The following is a 20,344-nucleotide window of genomic DNA, read 5'->3' as shown; positions in this document are numbered from 1 at the left end:
GAAACCAGACATAATACTGAACAACTGCCGACTTTTCTCATTTTTACCATATAATTATAAAATAAATCAACCGGAATATAAATACTGTACTTGCATTTCAGCGTATAGTATATACAGCAGTATAAACAAGTCATTGTCTGTAGGAAATTTTAGTTTGCACTGACTTCGCTTGTTGCCTGTTGTAAAACTAGGCAAATCTCGAGATGAGTTCACGTACCCCCTGGAAGACCTCTGGGTACCCCCAGGTTGAGAACCACAGCTTTAAAGCAATGGATCAGCCTCCATTTAATCATTAACGCATTAAAGTCCAAATCCCCACTAAAGAACTTACGCAGATCGCTCTGCCTAGGATCAAGGCTGAAATTGGAGCTAACTGGTTCGTAATTACCACTTTAAAGGCTTAACAGGATGTGCTGTGGTGCATTTAATATCCGTGCTCTGAGCGGCTGCTCAATTATTTTTATATAACGTTAGCATCGCACTGATAGACACACACAGCAGGAGACGCCATCCCGTGTTGGGTAGATAGTGAAACTAAATCCCCGCCAGTGTAGGAGAGAACCTTTCACAGATCAGATACAAAAAGACAAGTCAGCAGGGGCTGGCGGGAATCAGTTCTTTAAGTCTCATGTAATTTTTAACCTTTTAACTTTAATCTTGTGATCACAGGGTGCTAGACCCCAGGCAAACAGCTGCTTAGAGAAGGGGGAAAAAAAAAAAGAAACCAGCCTTTTATCTGCTGAGAAAATTTAATTTTAACTAATAAAGTGGCTTACTGGAGCTCAGCGGAGAGGCAGTCGTCAGAAATTCTGCTTAATGGAGCATGGTTAAGCTGCTCAACTGGGCTGATTTACAAGAGAACACACATGTGACATTTCTTAAACAGTAGGTACATTTTTTCATGTTAGAAAGGGACAGCAAGGACCTGCCTGGTTCCAAGTTTAGATGTTGTGTTAGAGGTTTTACAAAGCCTAATGCAGTCTGGCTCAGTGGCTAGAGTGCTGTCCTGGGACTCAGGAGACCTGGCTTTGTCTCTAGCTTGCTGGGAGACCTTGGGCAACTCACTGCACTGCCCCATCCTCAGTTTCCCCATCTGTAAAATGGAAATAATAATCCTGGCCTCCTTTGTAAAGCACTTTGAGATCTATTGATGGAAAAGCGCTAGATACTAAATAACCACCACCATCCCTTGTCCCTCACAACAGCACCTAGCTTGCTAGAATGAAAAGCATTTAAAAAATTGGATTTTCCTTTCACTAGTGATATGGTGTTAATTTCTGCTGTTCACTTCCTTTTCGGCAATGAAGATAAACTCATATGTTCCCCTTCTCCTTGCCAAGGGCGTTTCCATGCACACTGCAGACATACACGCTCTGATCCCACAGACTTGTGCATGGGCTTTCCTCACATGAATGGAGCTGCTCAGGTGGGTGGAGCCCGCTTAAATGTTCACAGCGTGGTGCTGTTGGAAGGAAAAGTTAAAATGCCAAATGCTGTTTTCATTGGAATGCTGAAGCTCTATAATCAAAGTATCACCACCCCCATTTTACCAGTTGGGAAACTGAGGCACAAACCAAGCAGGTGAGTCGCAGAGCTGGGAATAGATCCCAGGTCTCCTGAGTCCCAGTCCTGTACTCTAGCCACCAGACCACACTGCCTCTGCAATCACAGGGGAGCAAACGGTGTGTTCTATCTGACTTAAATCTAACAGCGTCTTTACACATGGCACTTTTTCACAATGCCTTAACCCTCACCAAGCCTGGCAGTTTACACACGAGATTTCACTACGTCAACAGCTCAGGGGGAGTGCAAGGCCCGACGGGGTGAAGTTCACAGCCGTGCAGCCAGCACAAGGCTGGTGCACCACTGGAATCCTATTTGAAAGGTTTCAGGGAGACTGGAGTGGCACATGGACCTTGTGCATGGGTGAATTTCATCTTATGAGCAAGATCTTAATATTCCAACCGTTCCCACTGAAGCCACTGGAAGTGCTCCTAGGAGCAAGCACAAATGCCCGGTAGCATTTCCAGGACCAGGGCCTAAGAGCATAGCCAGCAGCCTTTTTGTTGATTGACAGCTGCAAAAATACCCTTGCGAAGCGTCCAATCCAGGCTACCCTCAACCCCCGCCATCTCAACTGACCCGGCTGCTCAGAGCGAGGACGATGGCACCACAGACACGGCGTGATCTTCCCCCTCGTAGCTCTGCCAACAAAGGCCCATTTACCTAAGCAGAAGCGCGTGGCGTCTGCCTGCCTTTCACGCAGCAGAGGAGAATTACAACCTACTGCTGCTGCTCACCTCCAGCGGCTCGGTGGACTCTCACGCCGATGGCCATCTTCACCATGTTCCGCAGCGTCACGCTTTGCTGCAAGGAATCAAACAGAGCTATCCGCTAGCAGGGCAGGGAGGGCTTGACACCAGCACTTCACGGGGGCTAGTCCAGAATGGAAATGGCACCACACGACGGCATGGGAAACCCTCCCCCCTCCAGGGCTCATAGATGTTAAGGCCAGAAGGCACAGTCTAGTCCTCCACCGGCCCGTGATGCCTGCACCAAGCCCATAACTTCTGCTTGCGCTAGAGCGAATCTTTCAGTAAGCCCCCCCAGTGCCGACTTCCAGACTTCGCTGCTGGAGAATCCACCAGATCTGACTCTATTCTGTCCCATCTTAGTCTCGTTTCTTCATCTCTCCTCTTCCTTTTACACCCCCGCCATCCCTTTCTCTTTTACGCAATAAAGGCACAAGGACCTCCAGTACAGAGCAGAGATGCACTGCGCCCAGGAGGATACAAACCCCAGAAGCACCCCTGGATTGCTAGGCCTGGTTATTTCCAGGCAGTGCCGCAGGGACAAGAGCCAGGGGACGCAATAGGCCGTCGCACGCTCTAAATGCACTTGTGCTGTGGCTGCAAACGCGAGAGCTCGATTTGGCTGCATGCTGATAATTGACGGCCCAGCCCACCCCTCACGGTCCTTCCTGGCTAGGAAAAGGCCATTGGAAACAGGCTTGCCCCCTGCACAAGGAATGCAGACAAACCACGCCCTTGTGAACAGCGCACATGCTGCAGAATGCCGGCCTGCAGGAAGAATGGGGAATACTTGTCTAGACTTCTTAGTCCCACAGAAAATAAAATTGGCCCCAAGCCACTGTTCCCAGTGTTTTTTAGCCACGGTGGTCAGGGACACAGCCCTATGCTCTGGATGTTCCTGGCCTCTGATTGCCAGGAGCTGGGAGTGGACGACAGGGGATGGATCACGCGATTGTCCGTCCTGTTCACTCCCTCTGGGGCACCTGGCACTGGCCGCTGTCAGAAGACAGGATACGGGGCTAGATGGACCATTGGTCTGACTCAGTCTGGCCAGTCTTCTGTTCCACGGGTGCAGAGCTGGAGTGGCTCAGCCTCCCCGGAGTCACCCTGCAATGCGGAGCAGACAGCAGAACGCAGCCCTTCATCTTTGCCCTCCCTGAAGGCCGGACACCCACCTTTCTAGTCTCGTAGAGAGACAGCCCTATGGATACTGCAGAGATGACAAATATGCAGGCAGCATAATAGTAGTAGGTGTCACAGAGCCACAAAATGATGCTGAAAACCTGGAAGATGTAGAAGGGATTCAACACCTGGAAAGAGAGAGAGAGAAAGCAGGAGGCCTTTAGGGCACAGGGGCTGATGCAATCGGTATACACAGAACGTCTCAGACTCAGTACATGGCAGCTTGTTGAAAGACAGGGAGATTAGGGTGTTACGGGCAGTGCTGGGAACGCTGGTGGACAGAGCATGTCACAGCCCTTGGTCTTCGCCCGCTGGCGGGGAGCACAGAGCTCCACATCCTGAGGAGCTCAAGCAATCTCCCGCAACCTACTGACGGGCGCGGCCCGGTCTGAGCTAGGAGATGCTACAGCCCTTGTCCATGGCAGATACTGCAGCCTGCCGGCCATGAACCGTAACCTGCTGTGGCCTGGGTCCCCTGCCTCATGTCTCACCCACGCCCATCAAGCCTGGCCAAACGACAGCTGCTAAAATGGTCGTCGTCCTGCTGTTGGCGAGTCAATATCCCCACCCCTCCGGAGCTCAGAAAGGGACTTCTCCAGTCTTCCAAGAAAACAGCAAAGACCTGACCTGGCAACGCGTTACAAACCAAATCGCCGGTGCGGGGGGGAGAGAACCGACACAGTTCACCCGATCCACCCCAGCCCAGCCACTGAATGGAGACACGGGAAGAGCGACGGGTGTTTTTCAAAGGTCTTTTCTGAAAATCCACGTGACGTGTCACTGTGTTAGGGTAGGGGCAGGTGCTCAGCTGGGTTCGCAGATGGTGAAACGCAAACCACGGAAGATCTGTTGGTCTGCCTGCTCCTGGAGGAAACGTGGACCAAGGGAGATCTTGCCAGGGCTCCAGGCTGGGCCATATCAACGTGCCCAATGCTAGAACCACCTCTGATTGTGGCGGAAGGACACAGGAAGAAGAATGCATTAGAGCAGCACCTGGAGGCCCCAGCTGAGGTCAGGACTCTATTGCGTGGGTGCTGGACAAACGCACAGTAAGGAAGTTTGCAAGCTCTTTGGGGCAGGGACTCTAACCAGACAAGAGACACAGGAAGCAATGAGTCCAAGGTCAACCCATAGATCAGTGGCAGAGGTGGGAATAGAACCCAGGACTTGCAACATCTAGTCCGGAGCTCTAGCCACGAGGCCCCTGTGCCTTAGCACGTGTTTAGCAGGGTTTTCCCCTAACAAGGGGCTTCACAGAGGGCCCCATCTGGTCCCTCCAGGCCTGGCTGACATGGAGTCTATTTCTGCCAGGTCTGAGTAGGGCAAAGCTGCTCTCTCCCTTCTGCAGAAGGCAACAGCCACGTTACGCGTTGTAGCTCTGTACCTCGTCCACCAACAGCCTGAGGTAGGATTTGACCGGCACATCAATCAGGTTTGGCCCATAGACCTTTCTCCTGTGCAGGAAACACAGAACAGAAGCCAGAGGTTTCAGGTGAAGACTTGGAATTTCAAACTTTCCTGTTAAACGAGCTACACGTTGCCCAGATCTCACCCCCGGCTCGCGGTATAAATTTCAAGCGGCGCATCGGGGAGTCAGTCTACTGCCATTAGGGGAACCTCTCCACCGGCCAGCTGTGCACACAGATGTCTTGAGCAACCTCCTGGTGTTTACTATAACCCCTGGCCCCCATGCCCTCCTACTGTTGGTTAAACTCATGGGTGCAGCTAGTGGGTTATTAAGTCATCAGTTCTTTGGGTGTGAGAAGAGAATCTGACACCTTTGGGGACACCCGCCCAATGGGGCCCTGAGCCATCATAATACGTCGCGCCAGGAGCTAAGTCAGGCAGCTGTTAAGATGGATGCCAATCGGTGGCTGGGCAAAGGGGCCCACAGACTGGTCACTAGCCCTCTGACCTCTGAAGGGGGGGGTCTCACTCTCAGGGTAGGTTAGGGTACAAGTGAAATTAACGCCGTGGTCTCCACGGAATAGCTAGGGAATTCTTAGTCACATCACCCAAGTTACTGCATCATTTAAAAAAAACCCGATGTGAAAGTTGAATGACCATTTTAGACGTCTCCCGCCCCTCCCTCCAGACACACATCTGTATCGCTAGCCAGTCATCAAGGCATGTACTCTACAGTCATAAATAGCCACAGCCCCGAATTTTTTTTTTATAACCGTCATTCTCCCCACCCAAGTTTTGTTGCTGGTCGTAACAGCAGGTAGCAGGTAGTGAGCTCTTTGGGGGCAAGAAACGTGGCTTTTCTATGGACAGCTGAAGTACCCGGGCACATTTTGGGGGACCATACAAGTAACGACAGAGCTGGATCAGGGCTGGATCCTGCGCTCATTTAAGTCAACGACAAAGCCCCCCCTTGACTTTAACAGTGCAGGAGCAGGGTCTACATGAGACAGCGTCCACAGAGCTGGGATAGCAGGAGCTGCGGCTCAGAATGTGCCGCCTCGGGCAGAAAACCACTGCAGAGCCCACCTGCTAGTTCCCGCATGTGCCATCAGTCACCCGAAAGCCGATCTACGGTGCAGGCGGTCACACCAGGCAGGGATCTCTTTAGGTGACACAAGCTCATAGGGCCGTGCCTAGTTTGCTATTGGAGCTAGCGCTGGGGTTTCAGCAAATGGTGAATAGAGGACAGAGCCCCGGCAGAGCATTTGGAGACATCATCCTGCTGGAGGTGAAATCTTTCAGAGAAGACCTGCGAGGGGCCGGGAACATTTGTCCATGGGACTTTGCACAAACCTGGGCCTGTGTGTGACCATATTCAGATTTCCCTTTCTGTTCCTTGCACTACACTGACACCCGCGTGGGCCTTCCGAGCTGATCAGCCAGGTTCCAAATTCACGTGCTTTGCATTTGACTTTAGGAAGGCTGAAGCAAGCCACAACACACAAGGCACAGACTGTTGGCATGGAGGGATTAAAATCCTGCACTGATCTGAGACACCTCTGCTCCCCGTCTCACAGGTTAACTACACGCCAAATTTTTGATGTTTGCTTGCCCAAACCAGCTTCGCCACTCCCTGAAACAGCACGATCTGCAGCCAGACCCGTCCCCAATCATTAACAAAGCCATGGCGTACTTACCTGGTGCTGTGGTCTTGCTGGCTGAGGCCTGACTGGGAGAGATGGATGTCTGCACAGGTCCAGCCGTCATCTAAGACACTGAAAAACACATGCACCAAAAATCAGAGGGGTAGGCGTGTTAGTGTGGATCTGTAAAAAGCAACAGAGTGTTCTGTGGTACCTTTAAGACTAACAGATGTATTGGAGCATAAGCTTTCGTGGGTGAATACCCGCTTCGTCAGACACATGTGAGTATTCACCCACGAAAGCTTATGCTCCAATACATCTGTTAGTCTTAAAGGTGCCGCAGGACTCTATGTTGCTTCATGCACCAAAAAGACGACACCTGGATTTACAATAATAGCCAAATCCAGGTGAGGGTACGTGGATAGAAGCGAAGGCGACCAGCACTCAGGGGCATGTGGATATTATCTCAAACATCCTTCATTATGGGGGTAGGGCTCATTTTAAAAGAAAGAGCCCACCATGTAAACCTGTTTTATTAACCATCCAAACAATACTAAGCTGGTGCCATCACATACCAATCAGCTGTGCAAAGATGGTTGTAACTGTTAGCTTCTAACAATGAGATCTACAGTATTACACGAATTGGAGAGAGTCCAGAGGAGAGCAACTAAACTGATCAAAAGGTTTAGGAAACCTCTCCTCTGAGGGAAGTCTAAAACACCTGGGCATGTTTAGCTTTGGGAAAAGACGACTGAAGGGGGGGAACTGAGAACAGTCTTCAAATGTGTCCAGGCTGTTACAAAGAAGATGGTGACCAACTGTTCTCCATGTCCACCGAAGGTAAGACAAGAACCAATGGGCTTAATCTGCAGCAAGGGAGATTTAGGTTAGATGTGGGGAAAAACTTTTCAACTCTAAGGATAGTTAAGCTCTGGAAGAGGCTTTCAAGGGAGGCTGTAGAATCCCCGTCACTGGAGGTTTTAAAGAACAGGTTAGACAAACACTATCAGGGATGGTCTGAGTATACTTGGTCCTGGCTTGGGGGGTGGGGGTCCTTTTCAGCCCTACATTTCTACGTTATAGATCTATGCAGTGCAACACCCCCGGCCAGGATTCTTACTGAGCTTCAACATTCGTCAGTACCTGCAGATCACAACAGTACAATAACTGAAATAATACATTTTCAGATCAATTGATCTCACAGAGCAGATGAACCGGTAACTAGAGCTGAATTAAAGCTCTAATGCTAAACTCTAACACAAGAGCATCGTTACGGTTACAAGGTCAAGCAGTAAGAAATCAGGAAATCGTTCACCGGTTGGAGCAGAAAGCTCACAATCTGGCCTAAGGCAGCTCTGGAAACATTAATTCTTGCACTGGGCACTTGCTGCGTATTTTAGAGCATATATTTGGAGAGAGGAAAACATGAATTCAACACGGGCAAAAGGAGTTTTAAAAAAGGCCACCCAAACCAGCACTACAGATGTGCCGTGTAACCAAATGAAAAGGCCTTCTGAAGAATCATTGCCCTGAAGAAGTTGTGAACCCCCAACTCGGTCTTCGTGTTGCAATAGCTGAAGCTTTTTGCATTTAATTTCCAAAGTGGTGGGTGTGGCTTTTTGTTTTTCAAACAGATATCGGAGGAGTGCTACCAGAATGTCTAAGCTGTTGACTCATGAGGCATATACTCAGATAAATGCACAAGAACGCATCTTTCTTAGTGTGCACCTACTGATTAAAAAGAACGGTCTACCGTGCATGCTCAAATTTTCAAATGGCTGCAACTATGCTAAATTGCAGCCAATCCTTTGTCCCAGCCCCCAAACTAAGCAAGGACAATAACCCAAAAAGGACTATGGTTGTGCCACGTTCCAAATATTTTTGAAGTTCTGATCACTAAAGCTTGACTTCTGATCACATTTTGAACTTTTTTCTTAAACATTCACCTTTGGGGCTGATATTTTCCATGCTCAGATTCTGCTTGAAGATATTTATATGTTTTGCACAAAGTAGATCAGAATCACTACTCCATTTTACAGATGGGAAAACTGAGGCACAAAGAGGTGATTTGCCCCAGGTCACCCAGCAGGCCAGTGGCAGAGGAAGGAACAGAACCCAGGACTCCTTGGTCTCAGTCTAGTGATCTCTTCGCTGGGCCACACTACTTTTCTCTGGACTATTTTCCATTCTTAACTACAGAAGGTACAATCAAGAACCTATAACGATAAAACCTAACTACAATCACAACTGACGACACAGACTCTATTACAGTAAGAAAATAAACCGGAACCCAGCATTCACACAGAAATAGTACTGCTTGGCTCCTCACAGATTCTGTCTAGCAAAACTAAATGGTTTAATTTTCCTCTGATCATTTTAACCAGATTAAGATTTTTTTTTTTTAAAGCACCCCTTGGCTCAGGATTTTCATCTCATCGTCAGGAAGTATCACGAGAAACCTCAAATCACAAGGGCGAAAGGGTGATCGGTGTGTTGTCACAACTGATCTGTGGGCACGACAGCCTCTATACAAGCCCTACCCACGTGAGTTTGGGAAAAAAGTATTCTGAAAGTTCACACCACGAAAAGTTCCGATAGGGGATCAGTCAGAAAGCCTCCCAGACAGGTGGCGCAATGTGCTTTTCTGTGCCCAGTTCCAGAGCATTCACACCGTGATCTCAGGAGTAACACCAGAGACTTATTTCACGGTCCGATGGCTTCAAAATGTCACGGTTTGGACTTCAAACCAAGCAAAGTACAGCTTAAACATTTTTAAGGCCAGAAGGAACTATTCAATCAGCTACTCTGACCTCCTGCATAGCTCAGGCCAGCCGAGTTGGTTGGCATCACTGTCCGGAGCAGAACTCTGCTTCGAGTTCAATATACGAAGTGGGAGTAAAAAGCTTTGAGTCAACAAGAATTATCCCTCCACACGTATTTCCTCTCCACACTCCAGCTGGGGGCCTCAATGTTTGAGGTGGCAAACTGAACTCACTACAGATTTGCAGGCTGGTTCTGGGGGCTGGACCAGGACGAATCCCCGTACTCCAGATCAGGGGTTCCTGTTACATGAGCACACAGAATTGCAGAGCTGCACACAAGAAGCCACTTCATTGGGCTGGCCTATGAAATCACTTTCTTTCTGCCTAGGCATGGCTCTGGTAGGCTGGGCTTATTCTCAGGCTTGGCTTCACCTGTGCAGTAGCATAACCACTGCAGACCTCAATCCAGGATCAGGACCCCATGGAAACAGACAGGAGGGAAAATACCATCATTCCTTCTCCAGGGAGGTACAATCTAGAGTCAAGGTGATTTCACTCCATCGCCATTAGACAAAACCAAATCACCCTTCTCCTCCGAACCCTCTGCCACTAAATGGATGGACCTAAGTAAGGATAGTGACACCCACAAGACATTTGCTAAGGGTGAATCTACACTAGGCAAAGTGATCTGCTGTTATTAGAAGCCCCCAGCCTCCTTCGTCTTACAAACAGACACGCGGGGTGGGGCGCACTAGTCACCGCTAGTCTCTGGGACACTTTCTGCAACGGACAATGAAGAAAACTTGATCCCAATGGTACTTGCTGCTAAACCATTTCTCACCTTGGTACAGGAGACCTGCTCTTAATGCCCATTGTCAACAACAGGTTATTTGCCCAGTGGCATCACCAAACCAGATGTGGAGATGGAGAAGATGCTCAATATGGGGTATGAACTCAAGTCATTTTAGCCCCATCCAGGCTGTTCTTGGCCAATGGGCGCTGCAGCCAATACGTCTCTGGGGCCTGCCGCTTCCTGCGGCTCCCATTGGCCGGGAACGGCGAACCGCGGCCACTGGGAGCTGTGGGGGGCCGAGCCTCCAGACGGTGAACATCAGCAAAATATCTTGTGGCCCACAATCCGATTACCCTGATGGGCCGCAGGCGTCTGGTAGGGTGCCCACCACTGGCTTAGACATTGTCCTGACTGGGGATGTTTGCCAGAATCAGGGCTTCAGACTGTAAGCTCCTTGGGGGTGGGGGCAGGTCGGTCTTCACTGCGGAGCTAACTTGGTGGTTGCCCCCAACCTCTCTCCCATCCACACACAAAACCAAGTACTGATTTTAGCCCCAGATCCCTAAGTGGCCCACTCAAGGATTGAACTCACAACCCTGGGTTTAGCAGGCCAATGCTCAAATCACTGAGCTATCCCTCCCAAACCCTCTCACCCGAGTTTGGCGGCGCTTTCGTCCCAGGCTACCTGGCCTGGCTGGGGGTGTGGATTAGAAACCAAGAGCCACTTTCCATGTGGGCAGGTCGCCTGCTCGCTTTGCAGCGACAACGCCGGCTGCATCCCTCGAGCACCGACAGTCCTCCAGCGCCTTCCCACCATTCCCTGGGTGCCCACGAGGACAATTCATTGGGAAAGAACTGTAGAGTGGCTCAGCTCACTACAGCAAAAAGCCCCAGGGACAGAGCGTGCCGCCAGAAGTCCCAGCGACAAACATGCATGAGCGTAACACCTGGGAGGACGGGCAGGGCTTTGCCATCTGGCTGTTCACACCGAAGCTAGGACAACCTAAGTGCTTAGAGCCGGCGTGTTCACGTGAGTTAACTCTGCAGTGAAGACAGACCTGGGGTGTCACTACAGCTCCAGCACAAGGGCCCTGGTCTCTGCGGGGGTCTCCCGATGCTCCTATCATGCAACTAAAGTTACTGAGGGTCACAGACAAGGAGAGGGCAGAAGAACAGTCAGAGCACAGAAGAGAAAAGTTCTTCCAGCCGAGAGGATGGATGCCATACCTGACCTTGCAGAACGCCTGCCGTCTTTCAATCCAGACGTAGCGCGACCCTTCAAAGAGATAGTAGCGCACGACGTTTTTCTAAACACAGAGAGAAACACGTGACGGGGTGTCCCCAGCACGGCTCAGCCCTCTAGGAGGAGGTTCTGATGGCCCCAAGGGCAGGATCCAACAGGAAGCAGAAGAGAGGGCGTTACCTCCTCCTTCCTATGAAGCCGGACCGTGTCTCTGCTGTCGTCTTCGTCCAACACTCCAACGGCGACGCTGGTTCTCCCATCATCGGCTCTGGCCCCAGGATGATGCTCGAGGCTGCTCGGAAGAAGAGCGTGATGTCAAGAAGCCCTGCTCCTGAATAAAGGCCTCTAAGTGCTATTCTGAGCACAGAGCTTCAGCGTGCAAGGGCTTTGGGAACCCTGGCGAACTCCAACAGCCTTTCAAATTGCAACTACATGCAAGCCCATCTTGCAGCGCCTCTTGCGCCAACGACGTGCGCAATCCATGGGATGGGGAGTTAATCTGGCTCTGACTCCACTAAGAAACAAACAGTTGAACAATTGTAATCTGAAATAAAACCAAGGTCTCTTCCAGTTATCCATGATCTATAGGGTTTCCCAGAGCAATCCCTGCACAGCTGAGAACTCGCGAGCTGTTATGAAGTGCTCTGGGGATGCAGAACGCTATACAGGTGTAAAGTGTGGTTCTTCTCTGAAAAATGACTGTGTAGAAATGGCAGCTTCTCACGCAGCCAATCTGCACCCTGTGCATATTCAGGATCCCGTCTGCCTGCTTTAGTAACTAGAAACGTATTCTACTCCTTTTCTTTCCTGTTAGCCCTGCAGGATCCAACATTATGTCACCCGGGTAATCTAGCGATTAAAGTGGCACCATCAATTTAATCACACTTCTGTCTGAAAGGGTTTTGTTGTTTTTTAAACCTACCGTTGTTATTTATTATACCCAAGATCACTATAACTAAAAGATCAGAAGGGGGGGGGGGAGAGGGCGCGGGCTATTTTACCCGTTTGTTTGCTCCGTGTATCACCCATTTTGTTTGTTTGTTTGGGTCTTTCACACAGCAACAAGGGAGAGAGAAGACAAAAAACCTTGAAAAGCATGAAAATGTGAATGTAAAACAACACTTGTCAGATGGATTCAGGGGCTGCTCTAATATCTGAAGCTATTTTTGTACAGGGCCTTGCACAATGGAGTTCTGGTCTGTGACTGAGTGCTTGCTATGACAATAAAATAAAACAATCTAATTTTTCCCAAGCTGATTGGCTTTCAAACAGATGCTGACTTTTGGACGCCACAGATATTGGAGTAATAATCAATCACATATTCAGTGGATTTAATTGAGTTTCAGTGGGATGGTGAGTTTGTTCATACCCCAGATACAAATCAATGCTCTGGGTGCGTGAAATGGAACAAAAGTCACATGGCTTCAAGTGATTCAGTTTTGCACAGCTACATTCATGTCAATTTCATTGTGTTTCATTCCACAGCGGAACACACAGCAAGCCCCCGAGGGATAATTCACTCTCTTGGCAAACTCACAATGGGATCATTTGATCACTGACCCAAACACTCAGGAAGGAGTGAATCCACAGGTCCCACTTACCTGCCCTCACCGAGCTGTTCAGTTTGCACCTGGGTAACGAAGCACTGCCCGAACCGATCCTGGAACACACAATTTCAAAACAAGTGCTTGGGGAAGGCTGGCCCTGGGTTTAGGGTGCTTGCTGGGGAAAAATAAGTGCAGGGCTCAAGTCGCTGTTCTGCCACATAATCCCTGTATGACCTTGGGCAAGTCACTCGGTCTCTCTGTGCCTCAGTTTCCCCTGTAACTTTTCATGCTCTGGGAGTTCTGCTTCTATGCTTTCTCTGGTAACTGGCTGGTAACATGTATCACAGTGGTACCTGCAGCTGCCATGTAGATCAGGACCGTACCGCACTAGGCCCTGGATGAGAGCTTCTGCCCTGAAGAATTTATAAATTTAATTAGGCAAGGCAGAGGGTGGGAATAAAGGCGTATTATCACGCCAAATTACAGACGGTCATGCAGGAAGCCTGTGGCAGAGCCAGGAATTGAACACAGGTGTTACGGAGTGTCGGGGAGTCAGGGCCCTGCACCCCTCTTCCTGGGATTCACCATGACTCTCAGCCAGCCAGTAAAACGGAAGGTTTATTGGACAATAGGAACGCAGGCTACAGCAGAGCTTGTAGGCACAACCAGGACCCCTCAATCAAGTCCTTCTGGGGGGTTCAGGGGGCTTAGACCCCAGCTTGGGGTTCCCTGCGTTGCACCACCCAGCCCAAACTGAAACTAAAATTTCCTCCAGCAGCTTTCTCCCCCCGCCTCCCCTCTCCTCCTCCTCTCCTTTGTTCAGTCTCCCAGGCAGAAGGTGTCACTTCTCCCAACCCCCTGCAACATTCCCGGGTCAAATCCGCCCCACTCCCTGCTCCATCACAACAGGTCTCTTGACTCCCAGTCCAGTGTCTCCACCACCAGATCCGCCCTCCCCCTCCACGTTTACTCACTGTGATTATGATCCAGTCGGCTTGCCGCAGAGCACACGGCCTGCACTTGGCTCGGACCTCCAGGCTTGGTTTCCAGCGAAAGACGATCAACAGGATTCCTGCCGTCAGCACGGAGAACACGGAGCAAAGGATTATCCGCCATGTTCTGCTCTGGTAACCGCTAACCTCCTGGGAAGAGCGCACAGGCAGGAGAGTTCAGAGCTCAGTCCAGACCAAGTCACTGCTCTCAAGGGTAGCGAGCAAGAGGCGGCTGCAGCAACGGGCAGCAGCCGACATTAGACCCTGCCAGTCCAGGCGCGTCTGACTCATTCCACTGGGTTCAAAGGGTCACCTAAAAGGAGCTGCTAATGGGTCCTGCCACCCCTGACAAGTCCACACAACGGCCTCATTGGACATGGGTGACACTGATTCTCAGGTCTTGCTGCTTAGAGTTTATGGAGAAAAACTCACAACCATCGTACTCTCAATTCTACCCGTTTACCCTGCGATGGGGGATTTGCACAGGTTCCAAGGCCAGAAGGACCATTCTGTTCCTCTACCCCAGTGGTTCTCAACCCGGGGCCCAAGCAGCACACAGCTGTGGCCCAGGTGACATCCTCAGGGCCATACAGGCAGTATCGGATGCGGCCCACAACGGTAAACAGGTTGAGAACCCTGCTCTAGCCGGACCTCCAGTGCAACCCAGGCCACAGAACTTCAACCAGCGATTCCTGCATCAGCCCCATAATCGGCTGATCCAGAGCAGATCTTTTAGCAAGAATCCACTTTTCATTTAAAGATGTGACGTGATGGAGATCCACCATCAAATCTTCCTTCCTACCTTTTGCTCCAATTATACACTATAGGAGAGAGGTCAATTGCTCTATCACAGGGTAGAGATGAGAGACACTAGGCCAGTGGACTTTAAAATAGAAATAGATGAATTATATGATTGTAAAAAGAACAGGAGGACTTGTGGCACCTTAGAGACTAACACATTGATTTGAGCATAAGCTTTTGTGGGCTACAGCCCACTTCATTGGATGCATAGAATGGAACACGTAAGAAGAGTATATATAGACATACAGAGAAGATGCCATACCAGCTCTAAGAGGCTAATTAATTAAGATGATCCGTATATATATATATGATATGATATGATTGTATTCCCCCTTAGCACATAGAAACCCCAGTCACGGACCAGAACCCCGCCACACAAGGCGCTGCACAAACACACACTGCCCCTACTCCAAAGGGCTGACAGTTTAAGTGTAAGAGACGATAGATAGATACAGCTCAACCAACAGGGGAGTAAAAGGAGAGAATGAGACGATCTTGCTCAGCATGACAGGCAGTGGGCTCTGCACACCGGCTGCTTAACTGAAGTATTTTGCGCTGGCATCACGGCAAAAAGAGAGTTTTATGGTGGGCTGGGAGGAAGAGGAGACTTTGCAGATGTTCATGGGGAGCTGCTTCCTAGCCGGCGGGGCGGCCTGGGACAAACCACATAGGTAAGGTCTGAAAATTCAACAAGTAGGTGATGGAGGCTGGGTGTGCCGCTCAGAGGTGTGCTCGCTCCATCATTAGTGGGATATTGTTTTACTTAAAAAAGTATCCAACCCCTCCTGATAAAAGCCTTAAGTCACTCAACTTCCTGGCACTGATGGACTGAAAACAGGATTAACTGGAGCAAAGCTGCTTTGGCGGGAAACAAAGACATCCCAGGACCAAGGTTTGGAAACCACTCGCCAGATGCAGTATCCACTGAAGAGAAGGGGAGCCTTGCCACTGACGTCACTGGGCATAAGATCAGGCCTCACGTCTGCTCAGCTAACAGGCTAGTGAGGACCCAAGACACCAGTGGAGCGGCACCGTTCCACAGGGCACAATGGCAAGACGTTGGATAAATCAGGTCGATCGGGTTGACGATGCAGCGCAGGCAGAGCAGCCCGAGAGGCAGCATCAGAGCCGCACACCAGCCAATCAGATGTCTCCTTTCACAACGCCTGTGTCATAACATCACACACAGTCCTCCACTGAACACCCTGCATGGCACAATGCAGTGGAAAATATTAACTCCACCATGCCTGAAACCAGCTCCCCTAGGACAGCTGTACGCCTAGCCCTAGAAAGAGCCCTACAGAGAACCCACTGATGGCCATTCGTTTGCAAAGCCCCCCTCTCATTTTTTGGCCTTGCAAATAACCATTGACATATTTTCATGATCCGTTCTGCAAATGTCCTTGTATTGCTCCGGCCCCAAATCCTCCTACGTACCATGCAGGATTTCCCAGGGCCCTGCAGAAGCGTCCCGTAGACAGGTGGATGGTTTCCCAGCAACTTGCTGCTATCTGCGAATGCAAACAGAGGAACACCATGTTACTTGATGGGTTGGTCGTATTTCCCCGTTTTCCCAGAATCGGAAAAAGCTCCAGTACGCGGAGCTGCGCGGTGGATCCCGATAGCTGCATTTGTGATCCTGCTCAGGGCCGACGAGAGAGGGGGAAGCTGGTACAAATTACCGGGGCCCGGTACCCCCTGTTTAGCTGGTCTGCCCTTGCTGGGGGGCCCGAAAATTTTTTTTCACCGGGGCCTGCATCCGCTCTCGGCGGCCCTGATCCTGCTAATGGCTTAGAGCAGCGATTCTCAGCCAGTGCCTCCAGAGCCAGCCATGTGAGGGGTCTTGGGAAGCACCCAGGTCTGACTGAGGGGAACGGTGACCACAAGAGGGCTCCCCATGGAGGCTGGTGACACACGAGGCAGACAGCAGTCACAGCACCCAGGGAACAGCTGTGCGAAAGTTACAGCCCACAAATGGGTAGAACTGTTAGCTTCGAAGCCTGTTTTCACTGTCCGATTGGTTGTCTAAGGGTATGTCTGAAAAGGGGATCGTAGCACATGTACGTACTCGGAAGGCCAACCTGTGCCAAAGTCTGTGCTGATGCAGCTTCGCTGCTCTTGTGAATGGAGGCAAGTAGATTAAAGCTAGCTGGGGTATGGCCACACATGCTACAATCCCACCCGACCGTACTGCAGACACACCTTTAGCCACCCGGTACTATTTCTGCAACTGGATTGGAGCGACGCAGCTGCCCCACCAGGGCATATATTAACAAACGGGTGTAGCCCTAAGGATCAATCTGCTGGTCTGTATAAATATCTTTCTTATAAATTTGAGTATTTGATGTAATAGGCTTATAGATTTATATTAAGAATAAGTTTGGCTGTAATGCAAGAGACCTACAGGTCAAACATCCTGTATGTGATGCTAAGGCAACTTTAGCACATTTTGGGACCCTTACTCAGAAAAGTAATAATAGAAAAAACACCTACGCAGCTGTCCGGAGAGCTTTGACTGAACCAGTAACAGTAAAGGGTGGCAAAAGGGGATTTTTGCCCACAAATCTAACAAGTACAGCACAAATGCATACATACCCGTCATTCACACGCACATACATACTAGCCTATGGGGCGAGTGTACCCTAACATTTCCATGGGTGAAGGATGAAATTTGGGCATAGGAGGAAGGATTTCTGACTAATGCCCTATAAAAAGGTGAGAGCGCTCACCATGAGACAAGGCAATTACCCAGCTATCTGCTCCCGTCTACTCTTCATTGCCTCCACCTTCAACTACGTCTCAATGCTACCCATCTACAACGGCTATTAACTATTAATAGGCTGTAGTATTATTTCTTTTCAAACTGTAAGTCTATTTCATTTTTATATAAAGCACATAGTTCAAATAGCAAAGAGTCCTGTGGCACCTTATAGACTAACAGCCGTTTTGGAGCATGAGCTTTTGTGGGTGAATACCCACTTCGTCGGATGCATGCTCCAAAACGTCTGTTAGTCTATAAGGTGCCGCAGGACTCTTTGCTGCTTTTACAGATCCAGACTAACACGGCTACCCCTCTGATAGTTAAAATAGAGAGCAAATAGCTCTGCATTAGCTTCCTCTGCCAGAGGTGTGAAAACGGAAATTGCTACAGGCGTGGCCCGTATTTTCTAGCACCGGGCTATCGAAACAGGGTCTGAGTACTAACCACATTTGCAGCTCATAATATTGAATTATCATAAATATATCTCAAAGAACTGTGATACTTGTAACTCTGTAATCCTAACTGTTTTATCATTTGCTTACCAGTTCATTGATTTTAATAAAAAGGTCTTTATGACTATATCTGTCTCAGTGTAAGCTCCTGTCATGACCCCGAAGTTCCTTTTATAAACTCTGTGAAGCCTGATTCAGGACGAACTTTATCTTCTGATCAAACATATTGGTGAGCCAAACCCATACTAATTAATATCCAATAATTATTAATAATATTAATTAATTAAAACTGATTAACCAGATAAAATTAAATTTGAGTGGATAAATTAAATCAACACTACTAACACACCCCAAATCAGGCTACACAGGTAACAAGCGAGGAACAAGCAAGAAACTTCAGACGAATCACTGACATCTAAAAAAGGAAATTAATACAAATTTTTAAAAACCAACCCCAAACCCACCAACAAAAAAAAAATCTACTCCATGCACACAATGAAAGCAAATGCAATGACGACAAAGGTTTTAAAACATTTTTAATCAAGGCTGGATGCTTTCCTAGTTCAAAACAGGAATTATTTCAGGGAAGCTCTCTGGCTTGAGTTCTACAGGAGGTCAGGCTGTGATCACAGAGATCTCGTCTGGCTTTAGAAAGGACATAGAAAACCAGCCATTAGCACAGAGGCAGACAACGCCTTTAAAACCTAGTGCAACAGCAAAGTAATCGTTAGTGTTTCTCTAACACCTGCCAGCCAAGGATCTTCAAAGAGCTTCTCAGATATCAGGGAATTAAACTCTGCCCTCGGTGGGGTAGGGATGGTGATGATTATGGGGGCCAGCAGTGGGATTCATTCAGCGGAAGCGAGATGCCAGCCTCTGGACATAAACCCAGCTACTGGAGAACGTTTTTCATCCAAAACATTTTTTGACTTAAAGGGAAAAAAACTGTTTTGGAAAAAAATTTACATTTTGGTTGAAATTTTCTGTTTGCTTTTAAAACAAAAATGAAAACTTCATTCCCCCTCCCCCTTTTCTGAGATGGGGGAAAAAGGGGAGAGGAAAAGAAAAAGGGGAAACACACACACACACACTCACTCAAGTCTGCTTTTGTTGAGAAACCAAACAAACTTCCATGACAAATTGCAAAGGCGATCCGTGCGTGTACAATACAGAGCATTTTCCAAACAGCTCTAGTTAGCTGAAACCACCGGCTTCGAAGCCAGGATTTCTCTTCTACTACATCCGTTTTCGCTGTATGCTCAGTAGCTCTGCTGTTTGCACAAGGGCTGTCTCTAACCACAGGCGGAGGCGGCAATATTCTCACTCAAGCTTGGTCTCCACCAGGGGTTCTCAACCTTTTTCCTTCTGAGGACCCCCCAACATACTATAAAAACCACCGGTGCTCAGCTGGGGGGTGCGGGTGGGGGCCTTGGGGCTCCTGGCTTCAGCCACTGAGTGGGGGGGGGGGAAGGGCACGGGGCTTTAGCCCTGCGGGGCTCAGGGCTTCAGGTCCGACGTGGGGGGCCTCAGGGCTCTGGATTTCACCCACCAGGCGGGGGACTGGGGCTTCAGCCATGGGGCTCCGGGCGGGTGGAGAGCTCAGGGCTTCAGCTCTCCAGGGCTCTGGACTTTAAACCCCGGGGGAGCCCCCTGGTTCCCTGCAGCTCCGCTCCCGGCTTCAGCCCCACAGGAGCCACTGGGGCTGAGGGCTTTAGCCCCGGCAGGAGCGCCGGGGTTCAGGGCTTCAGCCCCATGGCTCCATTTCTGACGTTAGCTCCTTAGGAGGTGCCGGGGCTCAGGGCTTTAGACCAGGGTGGGGGAGCTCTAGCTCTCGGGGCTCCCCCTGGCTCTGCTCCGGGCGGCGCCAGGGCTTGGGGCTACACACTTCAGGCTCAGAGCCCCGCTGCCCTCTGAACCCAGCCTGCGGAGCCCTGGCTGAGAACCGCTGCTCTACACGACGCACTTACTTCAGCGTAACAACGTCGCTGAGGGGTCGGAAAAATCCACACGCCTGAGCAATGTCGCTAGACCGACCTCCCCTCTGGTGCAGACCGCGCTAGGTCAACAGGCGAGCGTCTCACGCTGACAGTCACCGCCTCTCGCGCAGGTGGCGTTATTCCGCCAACAGGAGAGCTCTCTCCCGTTGGCCGAGCGCGTCTCCACCAGATGCACGACCGGTGTGAATCTGTAGTGCAGACCTGCCTTCAGTCGCTTGCTATGTGCACACCTCGGCTCTGTACTGCGTTTAGCTCATCAGCTCCGTGCAAACAGCACTGGCTTCCCGTTCATCTGGGGGTTCAAATAAAAGGCCTCTATGAACCTCTTTGCCCTCATGTTCTCAGTGCTTTCATTGCAAGAGCTTTCTCCACTGCATCTCCTGCCATCTCTGCCTCCGGCGACACTCCAAATCGTTTCAGTCCCCTGCTACGCTCCACACCTTCTCTCTCCG

The 20,344-nt window shown here is 49.9% G+C and overlaps 1 protein-coding gene across 2 annotated transcripts in view; it reads right to left on the bottom strand.

Annotated features, from left to right (window-relative positions):
- Window positions 1-20,344, bottom strand: part of ATP13A2 (ATPase cation transporting 13A2) — a 70,467-nt gene that overhangs the window by 28,842 nt on the left and 21,281 nt on the right. For both annotated transcript variants that reach the window (XM_044996387.1, XM_044996388.1), the window contains exons 2-10: window positions 16,120-16,193; window positions 13,864-14,031; window positions 12,944-13,002; window positions 11,523-11,634; window positions 11,327-11,406; window positions 6,599-6,676; window positions 4,879-4,948; window positions 3,488-3,622; window positions 2,301-2,367 (exon numbers count right to left, since the gene is read on the bottom strand). In XM_044996387.1, coding sequence (XP_044852322.1) covers window positions 2,301-2,367; window positions 3,488-3,622; window positions 4,879-4,948; window positions 6,599-6,676; window positions 11,327-11,406; window positions 11,523-11,634; window positions 12,944-13,002; window positions 13,864-14,031; window positions 16,120-16,193 — 843 coding nt within the window. The remainder of the gene's footprint in view (window positions 1-2,300; window positions 2,368-3,487; window positions 3,623-4,878; window positions 4,949-6,598; window positions 6,677-11,326; window positions 11,407-11,522; window positions 11,635-12,943; window positions 13,003-13,863; window positions 14,032-16,119; window positions 16,194-20,344) is intronic.

This window comes from Mauremys mutica, chromosome 21, assembly GCF_020497125.1.
Source record: "Mauremys mutica isolate MM-2020 ecotype Southern chromosome 21, ASM2049712v1, whole genome shotgun sequence".
NCBI lineage: Eukaryota > Metazoa > Chordata > Testudines > Geoemydidae > Mauremys > Mauremys mutica.
This window is presented reverse-complemented; position numbering and strand designations above follow the sequence as displayed.